We start from the raw sequence: 24340 nt of genomic DNA on the forward strand, positions 1-24340 counted from the left end.
TGCTGGATATAGGCAAGGAACAGAAATACAGGGCAGAATCAGGTGGCAAGGAAATACCATTAAACCAATCAATGCAAACCCTGAAGTATTTGTCAAGACAGATCATGTGCTCCTAAACCAAATTTCACAACAGGGGTAGGCCTGGCAGATCTCCCCAGTCATTTTTTTTAGGGTCACAAAACAAAAACAACAAAGAAACAGGTACATTTTGTTTTATTTATGAAGAAATACAGTCACTGGATACAAATTCCAAAGTCAATTTTTATATTGTGTGATCTATCATATATTAAATTGCAGTACCGATTTGAAGGTCTTTGCAGAAGTGGATCAAAAAAAAATATGTTTAACTTGCCAAGATTTAAAACATTTCTGATAAGTTTTTCAATTAGTATAAGTTCTAAAAGGGGACCTATTGGTCTATATGTCTTCTTCATCATCAGTCTGGAACTTGCCTGGCAAACTCTCTAAACTGAGCATATTTGGAAAAAATAATTGTAAGGATGTGCAAAAGACACTAAATCAGATGTCAATAAAATGTTTGTACAGCTCTTATTCAACTTTCATGCAATATTTAAAAAAAATAAATAAATAAGAGTTGTTAGATTTCTGTCCAAGTCTGAAGTAAGAGAAACTAGCAAGGTCATCCAGTTTTGTATTCCTGAGGTAGAAGGAGTCTGAGCATGGCAGTGGGGCCTATTGTCATTTTGTCATTGCATGTTCACTTGGTGTTGCTGGTATGTCTGTAATGCTGTACTGGATTTGACAGATCCATCACATAGCTCAGTGAATGGCTTGCTTGAATTAAGCCTATGGGCAGACTTATTCCCATTGATTGGCTATTGGTTTTGTGTCTTATGATTTGATTATTGCATCTTCGATCGGAGCAAGAGAAATGTTCCTTTTGTGCATATTCCCGTTGCCAGCGATATTTGTGCAAGAGTGTCTGGGAGTGCAGTGAGCAGAGCCCTGGCAGGAGGAGGCAGCCCTGTCTGAGAGGCAGGGCACAGCCTGTGCTGCCTGTGTCCCCGAGAGGGCCCCGCTGTGTTTATCCATGGATGGTGCAGTATCCATAATACACACACGTTCCCATCCATCACACGCACACTCTCACACAGACAGAGGGGGCTGCTCTCAGCACCATCCCCTTCTATAACACCAAATTTAAACCTCACTCCAAACTATGGGGACATTCCCACTGACCTCTTTGTTGTCTGGATTAAACCCCTCATCACTGGAAGCTTTTTTTTTGCTTTTTTTTTTTTTTTTTTTTTTTTTAATAAGGCATATTCCAAAATATTTTGCACATAACATTTTGTAGTATAAAGTATGTTTTGTTTTTTTTTTTTTCCTCCCACTAACAATTTGTGTTTCATGTTCTGTGGTTATACCTAGGGTTTTATGAAATTTGAGAGAGAAGGTTTTGTCATATGGAAGTCATGTGTTTTCCAGAGCTTAAATCTTACTCCTGATAAAATTCTGATATTCTAATATTTTTAACATGTCTATGTGATGCATTCAGTTTTTTTAAAGCAGCAGTGTCTACAGAAACAGTTTGATATAATTTCCAGTTCTCTTTGGGCAAGTAATTTAGAGTAATACTTGATATTTGTGCTCAGGTTATCCTAAAATAGAATAGGTACAGATTTGGTTTAATAGTGAACTTGCTCATTAAAAAATGAAAATTTAGAATGAAGAGTAAAAAACCACAAAATATAAATTGTGAGCTTCTATAGCTGAGGACTATATTGTGGACTATATAATCTTCTATTTTATGATTAAACAATGAAAACCACTCCATTTTTATTCAAATTATTTTCTCTTATTGAAGATTACTAGAGATATATACTAAAAATTAAGGTTTTGATTGCATATAAAAAATAATAGCATCTTGAGCCAGAATTTAATTTTCCATGAAATAATTTTACAGAATCATAAATATTTTAAAATCTAGTATCTCATTCATTTCATAATTGCACCTTCTTAGATTAAGGAGAAAGAGCTTCTCTACAACCGTTTTAGTTTCTAAAGGAATCAGATTGAAAGAGGAAAAAAATTAGAATATAGTGGTAATTTTTCAACTGCCAGCTGGAACCTTCCAACATTTGTATATTTTGCTATCCCAGTGGAATCTTAAATGGAAAGTTTGGGGGTGATCCCTGAGGAGGAATTGTACAGCCCATGTTGTAGGCTACTCAAATTCTCACAATGAAAAGGTTCAGTTAGCACCGTGACTGGGTACAGAGGTGGTACTTAGCTTTTCTAACAGCAACAGAGAATGTATTTAACACTTCTGCTTAGGTTTGATGTGGTACTATTTTATTGGTCTAGTTTTTGGGTTTTTTTTTATTTTTTTCCTGGACAATCCTGTATGGTAGCTGAAGCTTCTTTATTCCCTATTATTGCAAATAAAAATCAGATTATTGGCTTGGCTGTTACAGAGAGGTAGTGGGTTTGGCCATCTACCTGTTAGAATTTTATGCCTGTGTGATCTCTGGCAAACTAGAGGATCACTGGAGTCATTTTAATATTTCATAATCCATTTTCATCCCAGTTCATTCAGAGTTTTGGGGATGACTGGAGTATATGACTCATAGTATAACCATAACACTACCTTTTAGTGAAGAGTTAGAAAGTAAAAGTGGGTGAATATGAATAAAGAAAATGTTATAGTGGGAAAAATCATCAAAGTGTTTGAAATTCCATTAACAGGGACTTTCATGTAGTACATTTGGACAGGAATTTCCTGAAATGAAATTATTTTGCATAGAGTACTTTCCAATAATTGAAGCATGGTTCATTCTAAAATATTGCAGACATGACATTTTTGGGGGAGACTCAGTGAGTCACATCAACATAGGAAAACATTGCAAACAATTACATTTGCTAAAAACATAATCTACTAGTTCTAGGAAGGTGCTTTGATGTTTGAATGCATTCCTCTGCTGGGTGGAATTAACCTGTTTACTGCTACTCTGAAGGCTTGATTCACCTGTGTGTACTTTGACTATTCATATAGTACCCAGGGAGCTGCTAAAACTCCTCCACCAGTTCAAAACTGAGGGGATACAGGAGTGAAAAATCTTAGTGCTACTGCTCAGAATTATGGCAAACACCAGTTATTAAACTTTTGTCGTGTCAGAGCTGGTTTCATTCATACCCTGCTTCTACTTCTCTTACCTTTAATCTCCATTCTCATTCATTGCAGTATCAAGGGATATTTCAGGAATCCCCACAGACAAGGAAAGGCTCTAGGCTATTTCTGTGAAATCTGCTGTGACATCCATGCTGGAAATCATGAAGATAAAACTGGGAGAGAAGGTAGAGGTAGACTAAAGCCCAGATTTCCATACCTGGCTTCCTGATGTGCTCGAAACTTAAGGTGCTCAGTACTTTTGCTGCCAGGTTCTTCTTGAATGTAGGGAGAGAGGTAAAATACTCATCATGTTAAAAAAAAAAAATAAATAAAATCAGTGCACCTATTCTGTCATTTACATCTCAGTTTCAGTATCCTCTCTTGGTTTTGTTTAATTCATCCAGCCTATGTCTGGTTATGGAGCCTGACTTTTAACTTGGGAGTTCCTTATTGTAATGTAAAAGCTCATAGTAAATAACTGTGATTATGAATATATTATGTTGATAAATTTTCATACCTTTTCTCTAAAAGGAGGGAGGAGAAAGGACTGGTTAACATTTTTAAAGTAGAAATTATCTAATTACTAGCTCATAAAAACTTCTTTGCTCTTAGAGGATATTGGAAGAAAGTGTGACTTTAAAATTTTTCAGTGTTGTACTCAGCAGACTGGATAAATACGGAGTTGGAGAGTTGCTAAAACATTGATTCCTGATCCAGCAGACCAAAACTGTTACAGTCCATTGGGTCACTGCCTGTGACATGATAGACCATAACAGTTCCTTTGGACATGTCAGTGGCTAATTACACACTCCTCAGCTCTCAGATCATTGGCTTGATAGACCACAAAGAGGCAGATTAGGACGTGCTCTAAGTGTTGTCAACCCAGTGCTTTAAAAGCAAGCAGGAATTAAGAGCATTGTGCAAGAGGAAGACAGAAGATAGAGGAATGAAATGGTGGTATTAAAACTGGGATGCCATGGATATAGTCTATATGGATTAGTGTAATTTGCAGTGTGCTCTGGCAAGGTGGTGAAGTATTAGAAGAACAAACTTTAAATAACAATGTTGATGAAATTAATCAAGAAAGAGGCAATTTACACTTCTGCATGTTTTTACTGTAGTGTTTCACACCTCTGAGGAGCCTAAAACATTTGATTAGGTATTTAAGTAGATTTTTTTTTTCATATTCCTTTGGGCTTGTCAGGCTGCTGATACTCTAGGAGCCCACCTGAGGCAAACATCAGATTGTAAGAATACTGCAGGAGTGGGAATAGAATGTTTATCCATGTATCCTAAAGAAATTTTTAGTGAAAATTGCTGTAGGGTGTTTAATATACATGCATTAAAAAAAAAAAAAAAAAAAAAAAAAAGTAAAGCAAAGACTTTGTGTAAACCAAACATGTACCAGCTTCTAAAGTTTGTTTTGTTTTTCTTGAATGAATTCTTAAATAATCCTGGCAAGGTTTTCATGTATATTGTATTTTAGCTAAAATAGGAAACAAATTATGCTGTCAACTAATTTGTAAAGTCATTCCAAACTTAATATAATGTAAAGGGAAAGATTTGTTATTCATAATTGCTGAAGTTTATAATGATACCTCTGTATGTTAGGAAAGTTATAGTGGATAAAATGGTGGTTACTAGTAAACAGTAATAACTGCTATAAAATAAGAAACAAATATAAAGTACGTTTTTGAGGCATTATTTTAAGAATGCCACGATGTCCAAAAAGAACAAATCCCCCAGTTAAATAAATGGTTATTTTTTAATGTATTTTAGTGTTTAAAATACTGATTCTTTGCACGAGGCTGACTTCAAAATGCTCTTTGTCCTAAAGAGAATGAACAGTATGTCCAAAATATAGTAATAAACAAATTTTTCAAATATAAATATTAAGACTTCAAATATAGCCATAATTTAGCAGTCCTGGATCATAATGACATCGATTTATGTTGCTGATGTGGAGCACTTCTGAAATAGAATTACTGCACTACTTCCTCAAGTATTTAATTTAAGTGCCTAGACTGTGTTAATCACACTAAAAGGCCAATAATTTTAGAGAAGTTCTGCTACTGAGATCAGTACGAGTTCTGCTCAGAATTGTGTGGTATTCAGAATTTCACCTATTAGGTTTACTTTAAAATGTCCAGATTTACTTAAAAATCACATGTTCCTCTTGCAGGTAAATATTCATCTTTAGACTCTGTATATTGCATTATTAGTAACAAATAATTTCCTACTAGGTATAAAATATTGAATGATCATACATCAAAAAATTCCACTGATGTAGCAGGTGATATGAGTTAGATCCAAGTCTATTTGTATAGCTCTGATTAAAAAAAAATCAGGAAATAAAAATTGTAGATCTGAAATATGGAAGGTGAAAGACCTACAGATTTTCCCACTGGTTGTGATGCAATATATTGTCCACATTCTGGCAATATATTAAAAATAGAGGGTTTTTTGGTTTTTTTTCAACAGCAGTATTAAGTTGGAAGATTGCATCTATTTGCCAGAAATTTTCTTTATACCGAGGGCTAATGAAAGGAGAGAGAGGGGGTGTTTGTATCCAAGCCACTGCCATGGACATGATAGACCATGGCAGAATTCTTGTATCCACCCTGTGTGCAGCGTGGATATTCCTCCAATCTGCTTTACAGCACCAGTATTGCACTGTGCTAAAAGGAGTCTCTCTCTTCTAGAATTTGGGTGGGTTGTTCAGCTAGTTCAATATCAGGGCTAAAATAAAAATGCCTGCCCATCTGCTGGGGAAAGCTTGAGATAAGAATATAAATTATGAGAAAGTACCTTCTGTTGTCCATTGTTCCCTTCAGGTATTTTTAATCCCTTTAGGTTTTTGGGTTGGTTGGTTAGTTGTTTTTTTTTTTTTTTCTGAGTAAATAATGCAGGCATATCACTGGGCTTGGGAATGCACATTTCTATTTGTGTCCAGAAGATCTGGGGGTTGATTTTTTTCTTTTCTTGAAGGCATGTTTTTTGCAATTGCAAAAGTACTTTTTGGTATTAAAAGAAATTATGTCTGGTCAAGAAGTTGTGTGATTGGTAGCAGGACAAAACTTGATGAGAGATTTTATTTCTTTTCTCTCTCCTGCTGTCTTTGGCACGCTGAATTTTGGTAGAGACACCCTGTCTTTGGCTAAAGCACACAGAAATGTCCTGTACTGGGCACAAAGAGGACGCAGATGAGAGCAATGCAGAGGTGATGAATGTGGCAGGGGAATGAAATGCCTGGGAACAGGGCTGTAGTGCCATTTCAGACACCCTGGGGACAGGAGGGACCTGGGGAGGCCAGGGGGACACAGCACCTTCTGCAGTGGCAGCTGAGCCCAGGCAGATGGACGAGCTGATGAGCTTTATTTAGTGTTTTCTATGTGGAGTTGTTATAGAAATAGCTGCATTTGTTGCTTTTGAGACAGGGTTTTCCTCTATCTGCTTCCAAGGCCTGCCTCAAAATTTCAGGAAAGAAATAGGTATTATGGATGTAGGAGAGAATTATCTTGTGATGAGGAAAGCAGAGGACCTCAGTGAAAGCCAAATATCCACATCTTCCTCTCTGTCTTGGCATCATCGTTGGTTAGGTTGAACAAGAAATTCTGCAGAGAAAAAGAACCTGACATTGAAGAAATGTGTCTAATTAACTTCCTAATGCACATCAGGTCAAACAAGTTACTGTTAGTGTTGTTGAAGCTTGATACCACATGAATTATTTACAGTTTTATTCTTATTTCTTTTAATATATCATATAGGTATGGCTGTGAAGTTGTTTAGTTGTCTTTGTGTTGTGATTCAAATGCTATGGGTATGGTAATGTACTTTGATCTTACAGTAATGGGAATATAAAGCATGATAATAGCAAAATCAACCTTCTAATTATAGTTATTATGAAAATGTTAAAAAGTTTAAATTCTTTGATAGCCTTGATATTTAAATTTAGGACACCAGCAGGAGAGAGTTGGGAAGGACTTAATAAAATGATTATAAAGGGAACTTTGTCCCTCCTTCAGTATTGCAGAAACCATTCAAGGAGCCAGCAGTCAGCTATATTGAAATTCATGGTGAAAAAGCCCTCAACATCAGGGTCCTTACAAGAGCAACAAAGTCTTAATGTTTAGAGCACAAAGGAAGTATATAATATCTTTAATAATGGAGAAATATACAGATGTACCACATATAACTCCTGAAAAATCAGCATGCCATGGTTAGCACAGGATCCTTGGGGAATTTGGTTTGGAGCAGCTCCAGGAAGGGAAGTCAGTGCTTTTGGTTAAGCTGCATCAATTTTACCAGCTGAGATTTGGATCCCTGAGTTCTAAATACTGGCTTTGTTTGTCAATCCAACGGCAGTCCTACCAGAAAAGTCAACTGATTAAATATAGTTTAAACCTTCCCACTGTAACTTCTGTTCAATATTGTGTTTGCCTTCATCCTAAATTTTGATGTTCTAGGGCTCTGCACTGTTTTCAGCAGTTGCTGTATTTTTGGGTGGGGGTCTGAACTTCTGTGTTAGGCAAAATTATTTCTGTCTAGTTTTATGAAGTTTGTCAGCAAAGCCCAGGAATTCAGGTCTACGAAGCATAATCATTGTATGTTAGTGGATTGTAATTTCTTCGACATTTCAAATTTCCTAGAGCCAGTGTGATTAATTTCTTAAAATCCCCTTTGACCTCTTAAAATCCTCTTTGACTTCCATTTTAAGGAAGCTCTATTAGGCTGAGGAGGAGGGATTGGAAACTTCTGGGAGTCGTGGGTGAAATTCGGTGTGTGCCAAAATTTTGTTCTCAGTCATGTGCTGTGTGAAACAGCAGTGAGAAGTCCTAGTGCCACCCAGCATTTTAGAGAGACAAGAGGGCACACAGAGCACTCACTGGCCCCGTGTGTCCTGCATAGGTTTTTGACCCATAATGACCTAAGTTTAGAAATTCCCAGACATTTGGGAGCTCTGTACACCTGAGGAGCAGCAGGGCCAGTGACTGCAGGAGAGAAAGGGGGTGGGAGGCTGGTGGGGACTAGTTCAGACCCAGAGAAGCTCTTCCTTCCCCAGGGTGGGATGACTCCATGGAAACTTTTAGAGGAAGCACTCAGGGTAGCAGTTTATTCTGAACTTATGTTGGAATTGTGTTTCATGATAGTTACATCCCCCAAGTCATTAAAAAAAAAAAGTGTCTGAGACCAATTCTCTGAATCTCTTCCTATCTCCCTCTTCCAGGTTCTGAATTTTCCATTAATAAAGTGGACAGACCATTTATGGGTCAGGTATTTCTTCACAGAAATACTTGTTTATATTAGACAGCCATAGAAAAGACAAGGCTCAGGCTCCAGTGATTAAAGATTTAAACCCCTCAATATATATAACATCTCTGTTCTATAGTATGGCATGTTTTCACCAAACAGTTTCAAGAAGAGAGTAAGAAAGCCTGTAATGTATTGGACATGCAAACGGTCTGCTGGATAGAAAGAGCAGGTGCCAAAAGAGAGAGGTTTCTGTCAGATGCGGGGCCTTGGAGGCACACATTTGTTACTGCCAAAGGGGCTACAGGGAATGGAGCAGAGGAAATTACAATATATTCAAACCTTTGAAGATGGTGTGATGCAGGTTCAGTAACTACCCTAAAGGAAGAAAGCACATCTAAATCATTTAATAGTACTTCTGTTGTCTTCCCCTTCTGTTCTTGTTTGAATTCAGGATATATATCAAATGTTTAAACATTTTTTTTCTCAAAATTTAAAACCATCTTTATTACCATACTGGTAAAAAATGAGTTAGTTTTCAATTTGCTAGAAGAGATAAAAATTGATATATGGGCTTGAGAGAAGCAGTAGAATGCAGAGTGTTTGCCCTTGGGAAGTAGCTGCTTGGATGGAACCCAGCCATTTGGAGTCCCAGCAGCACATTTTCCTGACCCACACTGTCTGGGAGACATCAGAGAGCTCAGGCTGCCAAAAGGTGCCACTCCTGCACTTAAAAGGATTGCACTTAGCCCAGGGAAGGAGGATCTGGCAGGTTGGATATATCCAACTGTACATTCAGGTCAATGTATTTGTCATGTTATCCTTTCAGATTTGTTTGTTTTTTGGGTTTTTTTTTCCTATCTCACAGCCAGTAACAACTTAAAAAAAAATATTATAAAAAAAAGTTTATTTTGTTTAAATCTGTGTTCTTTTACATCTGAAGTATTAACCAGTGAACAGTAAAAATTTGGTTCTATACTTTCACTGTTAATACACAAATGAAATTATGGAAGTGATTCTGTATCTTAATTGAGCAGGGCTTATTGTATAATAAAGTTGGGTCCGCTTACAATTCCTGCACCTTTTTGAATCATTAAAAGTGTGGCAGTGATGAGGAACACTAAACCAGCCTAAAACGCATCATGAATTTTCATCGTATCTTCCTTGTGAGATTTTCAAGCCTTGCATGCTCGACAGAGTTAGTGCAGAGAATTGGTCTTTAAAGGGAGCACTCCACATTTGCAGAGGACTGGGCAAGGTGAGCTGTCCTTTGCCACCTCTGCTCCACACCAGCTTTAGGACAGACGGGATCTGGTGCCCCACAGAGCCAGCTTCACTCCTAAGGAGTCCTTTTGCAGGCCCTGGCATTGCCCACACAAAGGATTAACCCTTGCTGTAGCATCAGCTGTGATATCTGTGGTGCCTCTGATGAGCAGTTCCCCCTCTGGGTCTATCTAAACAACAGAATGGAATTTTGCTGAATAAATCCTGCCACTGTAAGAACATTAAAGGCACCAAAGTGCTTAAGAATTTCTAATTCCTAAGAGTTTCTAATTTCTAATTGCTAAAAATAATACCTAATTAGTAATAAAATGTTGAACTGGCTTCTTGGACTCCAGCCTCTAGTCTTTACATTCCCACAGTTGCTATGCTGACCAATATGTAACTTCCTACTTTTAAAAGTTGTGTATGGAGTTGTGAAATTAACTTTACAAAAGCAAAATAGTTACTTCCTATGAAGCAGTATAACAAGAGATGTTTATAGTAGTTGTTTTTTAAATAGGTATCACTTTGTTGTTTTTTTTTTTTTTTTTAATTAGTTTTTTTCCCAACAATTAGTAAAGACTTAGTTAAAAAAGAGTAAGATTTCAGAACAGTTTAAATAATATTTGTCATTTCAAAGGACAAATTGCATTAGTGTTCTGGGGTCTTCCTGGAGGTACTAACCCAGCATATTACCCTTGCAGAAAATTCTGTATTATAACATCTGAAAATAGAGAATCTGTGGCTAAATGTTCTACTGTTCTGAACAGAAAGGAGCAAAAGGAACTCCACAGTAACAACTTTAGAGGCAGTTTTTAAGGAAAAGTAATCTTTTAATTTAGTTGAGAGGGCAGTTTAACAACTTCATAGAAATGAGTCAGAAGGATTTTCTGTAAAACAGTAGCTGGTAAATCTGCATTGCTACTGGCTCTTTTAGGCAAGCACCTAACTTGTCCTGTCTATAATTATCACAGAGTTGGTAGCAGTTAATACAGTGACAAATTATGCTACCTATGAAATACAGAGTAGCTCTGTATTTATAATGTAAAATTTACCCCCCTTTGGTTTTTTAAATTCATGTCATTAGCATTACTTGTTAGGTAAATCTCATTAGCTCCTGAAACTGTTGCAGATGACAAAATAAAGAGCAAAGCTGTTAATTGAACTTAATGAAGAGTTGAAAATGCAAGAATGTACAATTTGATCACTAAGCTCAGGCTAACAGCCAGTGCCAGTATTTCTGCTAGGGCAGAGGCAGTGATCTGCTTTTGGACCTACGCAATCCTGTCCCTGCAGTGCAGATTGCAGATTCCTTGTTTTGGTTTGGATTTATTTTTTTCCCCCCCTTAGAATGTGAACCTCTAAGTAACAAGGTTCACAGATTTCTAAACGAGAGTTTCAAATCTCTTGATACATTGGAGGTGAAGTAATAGAAATGGATTTTGTTCCCTTAGGGCTTAACTCCCCAAGGTTTTGCTGCCCCTGAGGAACGTTTGCTCCCGCATGGTTTTCAGTAAGATGCTCAGCACTTAATGCTTGCAGAGCTGTTCCAGGCAGTCCTTAGCCTGCGTCCTTTGGCTCCTGGTTGTTAGACTGGCTTTAAGGCTGTGCAAAGCTCAGTGTCAGGATTTTGCTGTGCCTGGCAGTGCAGGGGCTGTGGCTGTGTGCAGCTGGGAGGAAACCACACCCGAGTGTTAACTCTGCACCCGGGTTCATTAACCCTGCACAGCACAAAAATACCCCGAGGCAGCTGTGTATATGCATAGAAAGGAATAAATTGATGATAATCCTTAAGCATGGTTTCCACTAACCCAAATCCTGGTTGCCTAGATTTCAGAAAGGACAAATCAGGATTTGTGCCACAATGAAGTTTTCTGCATTTTGAAATACTAGTGCATTTAGCATTTCTCTTTTTATGTTACCTGGTTTAAAAAAAAAGAATTTTGCAAGAGAAGGTTTCTATCTCTAGCTTATTCTCCTAATATTCTGCAAAAGACTTTTCTATGTATTTGGATGACAGTATATGAGAATATACTATGTCATTTTTTAAATAAATAGCAGAAAATTAATTTTAGACATGTCATATTAGACATAGAAAAAGCAAAATATTTTAATTTCAATATCCTCCTTTCAGATGCACAAAGTAAATTGCAATTTAATTTTTTTTTCAAAAGCGCTTTTTACATATTTTGCAGTAGTGCCCTTTAATATGAATATATTGTTTTATTTTTATTAGACTTCATAAATATATTGACATATCTGTAACACTAAACATGAAGCTTCCAATGCAAGAGTTTGTGCATAGTCCATATCCAAATGTCACCATTATTTCATTTAAAAGATCCCAGCATGTCTACCTCATGATCCTTATAAACTCTATAGTACTCAACACTTTTTCTTGCTACATTCATTAAAATTAAGCACCCTTCCCCTACCCCATCTGTAAACATCAAGTCAATTGGCAGCTAGCACATTTCCCAGTCAGCAAGCAGTATTGTGAATTTTATCTTCTCTTGCAGAAATCAATTCGTCTTCGTTGCAGCAGATGAAATTTCTTGTAACACCTCTGCAGGTAACAATCATTGATACTTCTTGATGCATCCATCCAGATCTCAATATCCTTTTTCACATGCTGCATTTAATCGTAAGACAAAGCATAGGAAAGTCTGTAGTGTATAAGTCTTGGGAATAGTTTAATGAATTTATAGCTTCAGCCTATAGGTTCTGCCATATAAAAGCCATTATTAGGTTATTTGGCTGACTTTGGTGTTTTGTTTCCAGTTTAAGTATGGTAGTGGGTCAGGATATGTTAAACCTTCTGATAAAAGCTGCAGGACTGGGACTTTCAAAAGTCAAACCAAACAGAACTGACGAGAAGAGCCAAGGCTTAGATGTGTGCAGGACATTGTAAGTGCTATAGATGTAACAATTTTCTTTTCAACTTGTTGGGGGCAAATGATGCCCACAAGGGTATTGCAGACCCTAAAGCACTCACAAAGTCTATCCTATGGATGAGATAGTGGGAGAGAGGGTCTGTGCCTTCAGAGGATCGCTCTCTAGTAAGTAAAAAGTCTCCATATACTATCATGTTGTAAGCCATGGGTACAGAAGAATGAACTATGTTTTTCAAAGGTTTATTTATATTTTAAAAAGATATTGAATATGTCAAGAGGTTTTCTCTCTTTTAAGCAATAGAGTTTGAACAAGCTTAGTCTTAATTCAGGTAAGGATGGTGTTATGTTACTACGTAAGAAATCAAAAGGCTGAAATAAATAGTAATGGTGCTGGGACTTATTCTGCCAATAATGTTGTGCAAAAAATCAAGTTCATAGAAACTTCTCATATTGAAGGATGAAAGGGTATATAGTGTGAAATCAAATGTTGGTATTAAGAAGTGTTTGCTGATAGAGTTTTATATTAGCAGAAATAAATGAAAGGTAACGAGATTTCTGTTTATGCCGTGATGATCTACATAGAACCAAAGAGAGAACAGTTATTTATGGAAAAGATGATAATAGATAAACCCAAAATATGCTAAAACTGTTGTAATCTCTATGCTAGCTGTAGCATTTTTGGTGGTAATCTGAAAAGTTCTTCTGTAGTAAAACCTGATTTAACATAGGTTTTTCCAAGTCTTTAAATTATGAAGTAAATACATTTTGAGAAGCCAACATTTGTCACATTCTTCATATCACTCAACTTGGATTTTGGCTTTGGTTATTTCACTTGAGCTTCCTGCTCAGCTCTTCATTGAAGTGAGCTGTCGTAGGGAGGCTGCTAATTTGTAAATCTAAGCTTTGCTAAGTAAGAATAAATATATTTATTTTAGCAATTTTTAAACTTGGAATTCTTGAGTTAGATGTGGGGTCTGTGGGACCAGTTTTGCAAAGTGAACCCTTCTAAGCAATAATTCTTGTTATAGTAAAGAAATTTTTCTCTCTCAATTCAGGCACAATTTAAGTGTTCAAGACTTTGTTACAGATATTCCATATATGACTTTTTTAGAATTCCAATCAAAAATATATTATTTATAAAAAATAAAAATTTAATTTATCAGTGCCTTCAGTGAACTTTACACAAAAGGAAATGGATCTCTGTGTGTATTTGTCAAAACTTTTCAGCTTACCAGTTGATTACCTATGTTGAATGGATTCAACAAAAAGGTATTTTTGCTAGGCATTGTTTTGAGCATATTATAAACATATCCATCACAGGTGACTATAGGTGACTTTTTTTTCCCACTAAATATGAAGGAGAAAGGTGTTGAAAACCTGTACCTGCTGTTTTTTATATACCTAAGCTTCAGTAATAGAATTTAAATGATTTTTGACTCCATAAAAAAGTAATTCTCTGGCCCGTATTCCTGTGAGTCAAATTGCTGAAGTTGAATTTGGTCTTTTGGATTTCTAAGTTGACTTCCAACTATTTTTATTATCTGATGTTATATGTTTTAATACATGGAGCAAACATAGAGATACTTTGAGAACCAAAACTAACCTTCCTGTGGTTTTTCAGATGCATGCAAAACACCTGCAATATGATTTTATAGTGCTTTTTTAGTGCTTCTAAGCTCAATGACAGTAATTCTACCGTGTTTGTAAAGTTGATATCGAGTGGAGATACTTGTAAACATGGTCAATGTTTGAAATGTGAGTATATGTATGTTTGCATTGCCTCCCTGTAAAGGATGGGTGTGTTTGTGGATTACAAATGCTAATATATAACAAGTAAAGCTTTGGTTGGAACTTGATCATCAATTGGAAATGGGAGCAGTTGGGTGGTTCTGCTAGTAATATTCACTCTTTTCTTCTCAATCCTTCATCATTCCTGCCAGAGGATACTTAGCCCTCAGGCACATGGTATCTTTTTTTATTTGGGAATAAAGTAATCTTGAGTAGATAAATGTGTTAATGAGAGACTTGTGTCCATAAACACATCTCTTTTTGTCTCTCTGTTCTTGAATGCACATTACAGAAGGGAAACCTCCTCAGATATCTGACAGAGGGATCCTTCCATGGGAAATTTAAAAGCATTTCACTCTTCATTGCATCCAGTGCATTCTGAGGCTAAAAATAATTACTGTTCAGAAGAGAAGTTCTGCACTTCTGGGATAGATCTTCTCTGGCAGACATGATTAAAGGGTTTGCAAGCAGATCTGAACTAGAACAGAGACAGGGAAACTACAAGAAACTCCTCTTGGTTTGATGATGGAATTTTAACAAGTATATCTGAGGACCTTCCTTTAGCAAATTCCTGGCTGTAGTTGCACTAGGGGAGAATTAATCCTGAGGTTCTTGTCTGATGGGGGCAATGGGCATCTGCCCTGTCAGTCTCTGGATAAATCAGAATGAGACCCAGAATAAATCTATGGCTTATTTACATGTTGGTTGCAGAACGTTGTTCATTTTGCAGCTTTAGCATTCTTAGTCGATTTTTCAAATCAGTGCTCAATCTATCTTTTTTTTTTTTCCTATTTTAGGTTTTGTAACATCAAAATTCATAGTTTGTAAAGAAAAAACATTTTTTTTGTGTCTTTTACAAGTGCATTCTCAGATGTACCTGCAAATGACATTTTATATTTTTTGTGTAAAAATGGGACAGGGTTATTATTTTATATTTATCTTTCTCTCTTCTTCCAGTTTTTAAATGTTATCCAACCTTTATGTAGAAGCAAAAAAAAATCCAATGCTGATGCATGCTTGGTATTATTTTTCTCCCAAGTGTATTTGCAGTTTATGATTTTGAAATAACAGAGAGAAAGGCACAGGTATATATAAAGCTGAATTTGGAATGAAGTATGGTGGAAGTGGCTATAACACCTGTCCAATTGTGACTGTATTTATTTACATTTTTGAGCAGAATCAGTCCCAGGAGGAAGGATTCTGTGTGTGTGTGTCTGCATGCAAGCAAAAGAAATGCTTTATAAAGCTTTAGAAGTTGACAGTCATAAATTAAGTTATTGACCTCCATTTGGAGAAAGATACAGTCTCCAAAATAGATTAAACATTTTGAAAGGTTTAACTTCATAACTCCAGGAAAGATGTTGAATAAAAGCAAGCAGCTTCAATAAGCAAACTGTGGGGTTTGTGCTATTGAAATATTTGAAGAGAATATTGGCCATTTTTAACAAATGCAATTGCTCCAGTCATTGCAATTTTCCTGTATACTATCATTAACCTGTCAGCACTAACACTGCCACCAATTTAATTCATTGAGCGATAGCAAATATGGAGATACTGATTTAAAACAAATTAATATTTGATAAAGTGCTTAGAATGGGTGCAGTGCCTGTTGTGGCAAACCTACCTCTGCCAAGGTAGGTACGTAAATAAGTGCAGATGATCAAAAGTTTGCCATATGAACTTGCATACATCTCATTGACCTGTTCATGTGTCTGGTAGGAGATAGCAATTAGATCATACTCTTACAAAGGAATTTGAAAGAGTCCAATCCAAACTCTTTGGAAGAATGCAGCTTCAGAGTGTTGCTTCAGCCTGTTACAATTGCTGTGAAGACATATGCTCAGTTGAGAGAGGTTCTTCCCTTTCACTGTTGCTGCCAATGGGTTTGACTCCATTTCATGAAGCAGTTTGGGAAAATAACCCTTTTCTATGAGATGCTTTTATTATTATGCTATGCTCTTCTGCTAATCAAATAAAAAATGAAGATGAAGGAGCACCTGTATGGTCTTTGTGCTAGTATTTATTTAAGGCTGTACTGCTGTTCTCTGTGAAAAATAGCAGATACTGAAGTTTTTGCTCTGGAAAGACTAGGAAATGTTGCACTAATGCACAAAATTAAACTTCTTCTATAAATTCAAGTGTCCTTTATGTTGGCAGTTTAAACTTGCATTTACTGCTGCTATAAATAGTTGCTTATATGGAATTCCATTTGTCACAGCTTTTACTGCTCTGAGTCGTTGCGTGCTGAAGATGTTCAGCTATTGGACCAGTTGATAAAAATCAGTAAACACTTTGATCATCCTCTGTTGTCCTTCCATGAGGTTTGATTAATTGCTTTTTGTCACCCAGTGGAAGCCCTGGCTGGCGTGGCTGTCATTATCTGTGTGACAGTTTGCCTGCCCGGTGCTCGCGGTTCTAGGTCAGTTCGCATGGCTGCTCAAATGTGACAACACGACAAGATTAAGGAAAGCTGAGGTCCTGTCATTTGTAAATGGAGGATTTGCAATGTGAAGCCCCTTTGATAACAGAAATAGTGAATAATCTGTGTCTGTCCTCAACAAGTGCCTATAGGCACGTGTGTATCTCCTGTGCTGGTTTTTTAATGAAGCAATTAGATTGGTTTTTCTCTGGTGGGCTAAAAATAGAGCACATGAAAGATGATTTGTGTGTGTGCATGTATGGGTGCCTGTATACAAGTCCATTAAATGAGCAAGGATTCAGTTTTAATATCTTGAGATTATCATATTGCAAATAAACATAAAACAACGCTATGGTTGCAGAACTTTATATGTGATCACAAAAGACTGCTTTAAAATTTTATAAATAATGTACCCAGTATATTTATTATTGCACTAGGTAAGAATTTCTTCAAGCTTTATTACCCCTAAATATAACAGTAATAGTAATAAGAAAGTGTTTTACAGACCTAAGAAATGCTTTTTTGTCATTGGAATAGAGTTGGGTTTAGGTGTCACCTGATGGCAAGCCCCAGATTCCCCAGTGGCTTTTTTTAAACAAAGTTTATATAAAATCGAAGTCTCTTGCATAGAAGCTATATAGAAAGGTGGTGGTACACAGAATTCTGTTTGACTTTTGACTAGGCAGGAGATTCAATTCCCACCCTGGTGTGAATCCACACAGCAAGACTGAAACTGAATGAGAGTTTTTAAGCTGAGATCTGTGCCTAGGATTGCTCCAGTTTGCAGTTATCCAGCATCAGCTCAGGGAAAAGTCACCTGTGCTGCTGTTTGTTACCCTTCTATGTTTCTGCAAATTAACCAGTATCAATCATGTTCATTTAAATGTTTTAGAAGATGGCAGCTTTGGCTGGCTGCAAACATCTCACAAATTTTAAAAGAAGATACAGGCTAGCAAACAGAAGCAAAATTAAAACCACATCTGAGCATCAGTGAAACTGCTGCAAAACATGCCTGTCAATTAGCAAGGAAATTAACTGGCCAAACTGAGATGTGACATACATAAGTAAACAGCCAAGAATTGGAAATTCATCTCTACAGAAAAGTCTGCATAGGCTTCTCTACTTTCTCCTTTCCCCAGCTTGCAGGAAAAAGTAAACAGTGCTTTTAATATTTCATCAATGACATATTTATGAACATCCTTTCATGGAAACCTTTCATTATTGCCCTCTACCCACGGCAGACCCTGGTCAAGTTTCTTACTCTGAGAAAACCTAGGAATGTGTTAGTACTGGAGTGATAGGAAATCCCTTATGGCTCTGCAGGTGCCAGGAGTTCAGCCCTGCAGTACACCTTGAAATTTCACTCTTTATTGTGCTGCCTGTCACTTCCCAATTCTTTCTCTGCTCCACATCACAAATCGGTAGCACATTATAGGTCATGGAAGAGGAAGATGCTATGAATAAAGTATGTGATGGTCCTCCCTTGTACAGTGACCTCAGTGTTTGATAGCATGCATCCAACACTCGGCAAGGAGAATTTTAGCATTCTTAACCTTTCCAATCAAGGAAAATGCCTGGAAATTGTTTTTATCAGTAGATTTCCTTGATCTTAAGTAAAAACTTCAGAGGCATCTTTGTCCATTTCCTTCTGAGGTAGAGACCTGTTGGTGATTCAGGTGCCTGAAATGCCCGCAGTCCCTTGGTGTTAATATCTAAAATGAAGTTAGATTAAAGTTAAATTAATTAGTTAAATTAATTATTTGGTTGCAAGCAGACACCATCCTACTGCAGTGGGATGAATTTTAGGTTAAAGGGCTACCCCTGCTGCACAGGTCTGACCCACTGAGCCCAAAATACTGCTCAGCAGTGTGGTGTGTGACTGGTGTGCATAGGGAGGAGCTGTGCTGCTGGCGTCATCTCTCTTGGGATCATCGTAGTGCTGTGACCAAGAGGAAGGGCACCAAGTTAATTATTGGAATAATTTCTGTATTTATATGGTATTAAGGCCAGGTAACCCTTGCTTTCCTTGTATTCCTTCCAGAAGCAATTTTAGTACTTGATTGTTCAGTTGCAATCAGAGTGGGTAAAGAGTGGATAATATTGGGGAAAAGTTTGAAAAATGAGCTTCCCAGTGGTACACAGGCTTTGCTTGTAATGTGGCTGAGGTCAGAGTTAGATTGATCTGAGGCAGTGACCAAGTTTTAACTTCTCTCTTTATACTTCTTAAGCAGGTTCATAATTTTCTGTAGTTCCTCCAGCGATATGTAGACTTGAAAAAATAGAGGGCAGTTGATAAGTAAAATATCTGTATCAAATTCTTTAAATTTTTCCTTCTATACTTCTCAAATAACTTGAGGAAAATGTGTTAACTTGGTTCATGTTTTATGTGTTGAATTTTTCCTTATTAGTTCTGTTATTAAGCACTATAGTGTGCATTTAGGAGCTTCTCAATGTCTCCAGTATTGGAGCTCCACTGTCTATCCCAGATGTGTATGGAAATGCAGCCATACCATTAAAGAATTTAAAATCCTGAAATGGCATTTATGATCAAAGAGGCACAGAATTCCCCAATTTTTAGAGACTTCAACAACACCTACTACTGATTACTTAGAAAGATACTCCCTTTCAAGGGCCCCGATAAACTAAAGCCCACAATTTCCCTTTATAAATTACTTTTTCAAAAAAAACTGATCAATGAACAACAAATGGTCCTTTTATGTAGTATTTTAGCATTTTTAAACCCTCTGCTGAAAATGATTGAAGAGATTAAGGCATAGCATAAGTAAAGAACATGCCATCTATTGGTGGATAGCTTATGGCTACGTTTCCAGAAGTTAGCGTGGCTACACTGGGGTTTTTTCTCACTTATTTCCCAGGAAGTTGTTTGTCCAGCTATTTAAGAACCAGTGTCAGTATGTTAACAAAATGCTAGTAAACACATTTTTTCCCATGATGTCCTAAATGCTTGTCCCAGATATAGTGGAAAATAGAGGAGTATACCTTTTTCTAGTTAGTGATGCATCAAAATTGTTCATCAGCTGTGTTCTGAGACAAGAATTTGTGCATATTGCTTTGGATACATTGTTTTATCATCCTGTAAAATACACAGAGAATGTCATCGACTATTAATTTATTCACAACCTTACCATTGGCACGCTCTAAATTTTAGTAAGTTGTTTACCTAGAATGATAATTTGCAGTGTAAATTATCACAAAGCATTTAAATGCCACTAATTGTCATGAGAAGTAAGCACGCTGGCACAGCAGTGAGTAAGTGAAGCAGTGTGTGTGGGACTGAAACAGCTTACTGATTTGCAGTGTGACAATATAGTTTAAATCCTTCTTCCTATTTTCAGCCTGGAAATCAGAATCTATTCTGCTAACCTTCTGAGCTTCTAAATTTGGTGTCATGCAAGGGCGTGTTTAAAAATTAGCATTTAAAAAGAAACCCACTTGCTTTAAGTTTAAGCTGACACTGTTCCTTTCCTCTGTGGAAATGAAATTTATTAATCATAATAAAACCATCATATTCTGAAGGTAGAGGTCACCCTGAGGAGAAAAAAAAAAAAAGTCTATTCATCACAGAGGAATTTCAATGCATCTTTTCCCAGATAATATCTGAGCATGTGTTCTTTCCCCTTTGGAAATATTTTCATCCATGTTTGTGCTTACATATGTCAAGTGTATTCAGGAGAGTGCAAAAATGAAAATTGTGCAGTTTAATTTTATATATTTTCTTTTGCAGAAGATTTGGAAGAATTCCTTTTACATTTTATTTTGTGTTTACATTGGACACATTTGTTTAAGTGGAATTTCAATATCCTGTAAAAGAAAAACAAGTGTTTGTTATTTTAACAAGAATATAAGCATCACTAATTCTGCAATAACATTTCTATGTTAATATCACAGTAAAAGCTTTAGCATTATCATAATATAAATATAAACCATTCTTTTTAAGGAGCAAGGATTAACTTTGGTCACAGTTCTCACATTAGGATTTCTTCACATCTCTTGTTTTAAGAAAAGAGACAGAGTTTATATAGAAGGATGAAAAAAGCAATGTAAAACACTGACAATAAGTCATTACTGCTTTGGAAAATGGGTAATAAAAATGTACTCAGAAGTCAATATCGGGTTGAACCAGTCATATTTTCATCCTTTGAAATTCCTTAATGTGTGTGTTTATCCATATTTTCCCATCAGTTGTCAAGATTTCTGTTGAATATTGATACAATAATATTATTAGCAACATGGTATATTACATCAATGTTGTAAACTTGCCAGTTACTTCAGTAGATGGCTTAAATATATTAATAATTTAATACAGCGCGAGCCCTGGGTATTCAGGCTTGGTCCTTCCTTATAAGAGGCCCTTGCATTTGGGCCACTTAGTGCCATCCTAGGTGGCCTATTGGGCTTTGTTTGTGAGGCAGTGGGACACAGCCAAGGATCCTGCAGGAATGGGAGGTAGGATGGAGGCACCATGCAGCCCTACCCCTGGACCAAAATGAATGTATTTTTAACAGATATAGATTTACAGCCCTTGCTCAGCATTGCAGCAATACCAGATAATCAGGAAAAAAGAAAAACAAAGGAAATATACCAATTCTCATTGCTATAAAAGTAATGATCATGGTATTAAAGCATGTAAAATAATAGTACATGCAATTCTTCTTGCATGTTACTAAGGTCATGAGGGAAACATGTCTGCCTTTAATCATTTGTAGATGTTTTCTAGATGTTTTCTTACTGTTGGAATGACATTTGTCTGGAAAGAATTAAAATTATAATGATATTCAAAATTCTCAGACTTGAAAAATTGACATAGAGCAGTAATGTCTTCTTCCCTTCAGTGTAGGTGAAAAAGCCACAAGGGATTCTGTTATTGAGTATTTCAAATCCCCAAATCATGTTTGCATCCTAATGTGGTGGGTTCCAAGGCTGAGGTTTATGGAAGTTCTTCCTACCAGAGAGGCTCCAGAGTGTGGGATCAGTGTCAGACCTGCTCAGAGAACTCTCAAACTCCTTTTCCAGCTCAGAGAACCACCAAGTCCTTTACCCAGCATAGCCTGATGTGAGCTACTTTCCTTCCCTTGCTTTTCCAGTGGGAATTGCCCATTTCCTTTGTTGGGTAATTTCTAAAGATAGGTGTACTTGGATACCAAGTATTTAAGTAGAATTGACATATAACTTGAATCCCTTACTCATCAATGCTTTGGAAGCAAAAGAGGAACTAATGTATTTTATACAAGCCTTTTGCACATATTTTCCTGAGTTTCAGACCAGGTCTTAAGGAAAGCAATTGCCTAACACTGCTACCCCTGGAATTTCATGTATCCCTCTGATAGCAATGAAGACTTCTCTGCTCAAATCTAAAGCAAACACAGCTGTGGGGTGAGATACAGAGCCCAGGCTCATGAACTTGGGGTGCTTAAATAAATTAATTCATTTTTAATGTGTTATCCCTTCATAGGAATTTGGATTTACAAAGCAAACAGGGCAGTACAACTGAAGGCATTCAGCTATGATAGATGCACTTTGAAGTGAAACAGGTTTTAGAATGCTTTATAAGAACTTAGATACTCTTACATTTACCGAAAATGCTGCACTCCTGCTGGGGAAAAAAAGTCTAATTCACAATGCTGAATATGAACAACTGTACACTTGGAAGTTTGTACTTTCTGAACTGTTTTCTACTTTTTGTTTTTTTCCATCAAGATGTGTGGTTATGCATTCTTGGAAAAGAGAAAGCATTTGATTTCTGTGAGTGTGTGGCCCTGTGTTTGTGCAGAGAGTCAGAGACAGGGATGTTCAGTCTGTCTTTTCCATGCTGAACTGTCACACTATGACACAAAATAACTCACAGAAGTAGGCTAGATGTAGAAGGAAAAAAAAAGAATTTAAAAAAGCAAACTTTATTTTCTGACTCCACTATATATACAATAGTAAAAGTGACAGTGGATTGGAGGATGCAATTGCCACCTCTCCAACCACACTGGTTAAACCAACAGTTTATCAATTCTCTCTACTCACGAAGAAGAATGTAAAACAATCATTGTTTATATGAACAGTGTGAGAAAATTCAGTAGAAATATGTAAATATCAGAAGGTATAAGAAACTTTTAGAAGAACTTTAAAATTCTCAAAAGGACACGGCGACACTGAACCCTTTAGCGAGCACAGTTGTCACGGGAGGTGATTTGCTGGATTTCCATGTGAAAGGAATGCCTCATAATCTGGGAAATACTGGCTCAGTGAGATGGAGAATTAAGGATTTATTGTCTATGGTAATTTCTGCTCCCTCCTTGAAGATGTCTCTGGGTAGGTGGGAATGTCTAGTTCAGATAATTTGGTCCTTTTCTCTACCTCACATCCAGGACCCACAGTAGTGGGTGGTGGAGGATTGCATATGCCATGGAAACATTCCTTTCTCAGCTTTCCCTCAGCTGGTTAGCCCAGAATCCGCTAATCAGCTTCTGCTTGTGGAGGAGCAAATACATGACAATCAAATAGAACAATTGCCCTCTTTTCAAAAAGAAGTAAGTTTGTACATGTATCTGAAAAATAAGGTAGTTACAGAGAATGAGACTAGTCTGTGGTTCCTGTTCACATAAGGCTAAAAAATAACGGCTTTTTTTTTTTAAGAGCTATCAAGGGCATTGTTAAACCTTGTTTGCTACATTAGCCCTCGTATTCAAGACAGCACTGTAATTACAAGATTGCTTTTGTTGGTCTATGTGACACCTGAGAGCAAATGAAAATTGTTTGATTATGGAAAATACGTCGGACACTTGCAGTGGAAGCTGTCCCTAGCTGGCACACCCATCTCACTGATGGCATTCCCTGTGTTCCCCCCAGACTGGGCAGCAAAGCTCTGTGTGCCAAGGTGAGGCAGAGCACCAGGGACACAGGGAAAGGAGCTCTGAAGTAGCTTCAGCTGTAAGGATTTTGTGTGGGGAGAAATGGCAAAAATCTGATTTTCACATCACTCGCTTTGCCTGGTTGGAGCAGGAACCTGGGCCTGCAAAGCGAGGCTTCAGCTGTGCACGTGTTTTAGGGAGGCACTGTGTGCTGTGCAGCAGGAGCAGGAGTGTGCACGTTCCTGACACCACGTGCCTGCCATTGCTCCACAGCCTCTCTCCTAGCCTGATGCTGGTTCCTAATAGCCTCATAAAGCTAATTATACGTTTAGTGTCATTTGTAACCTTAACATTTCCCAAAGGACATTGCTTTTGAATCTGTAAAGTGAGTTTATTTGTAAGGAACTTGGCTAGAATGGAAAATTTCATTGCAACCATTTTGTTAATACCGGTAATATCTGGTTTTAACTTTTTTTTTTTTTTTTTTTCCATTAATCTTAAATGTATTTTCTTTTCAGTTACGGACGAGTTTATGCTGCAGACCCCTACCACCACACACTTGCTCCAGCAGCCACCTACGGCGTTGGTGCCGTGGTAAGTGATGGTTTCCTCCTCTTCTTCATCCCTGTCTCTCCCATCTGCCCATGCTCCACTCTCTGCTTGGATCTTAGCACGGTTGACATCTTCTCACTTTTAGTTAATTGAATTTGTCTCTTGTGCTAACGGCAGCTAA

The 24340-nt window shown here is 37.1% G+C and overlaps 1 protein-coding gene across 21 annotated transcripts in view; it reads left to right on the forward strand.

Moving 5' to 3' along the window:
* The window catches only part of RBFOX1 (RNA binding fox-1 homolog 1), a 1013650-nt gene that overhangs the window by 986207 nt on the left and 3103 nt on the right, over positions 1–24340 (forward strand). For 16 of the 21 annotated variants that reach the window (XM_053957186.1, XM_053957196.1, XM_053957188.1 and 13 more), the window contains one exon: positions 24126–24201. In XM_053957186.1, the coding sequence (XP_053813161.1) occupies positions 24126–24201 (76 nt within the window). Of the gene's footprint in view, positions 1–12165; positions 12219–24125; positions 24202–24340 lie in introns of all 21 variants that reach the window. The other 5 variants (XM_053957185.1, XM_053957199.1, XM_053957189.1 and 2 more) reach the window with 1 other exon arrangement.

This window comes from Vidua chalybeata, chromosome 16, assembly GCF_026979565.1.
Source record: "Vidua chalybeata isolate OUT-0048 chromosome 16, bVidCha1 merged haplotype, whole genome shotgun sequence".
NCBI lineage: Eukaryota > Metazoa > Chordata > Aves > Passeriformes > Viduidae > Vidua > Vidua chalybeata.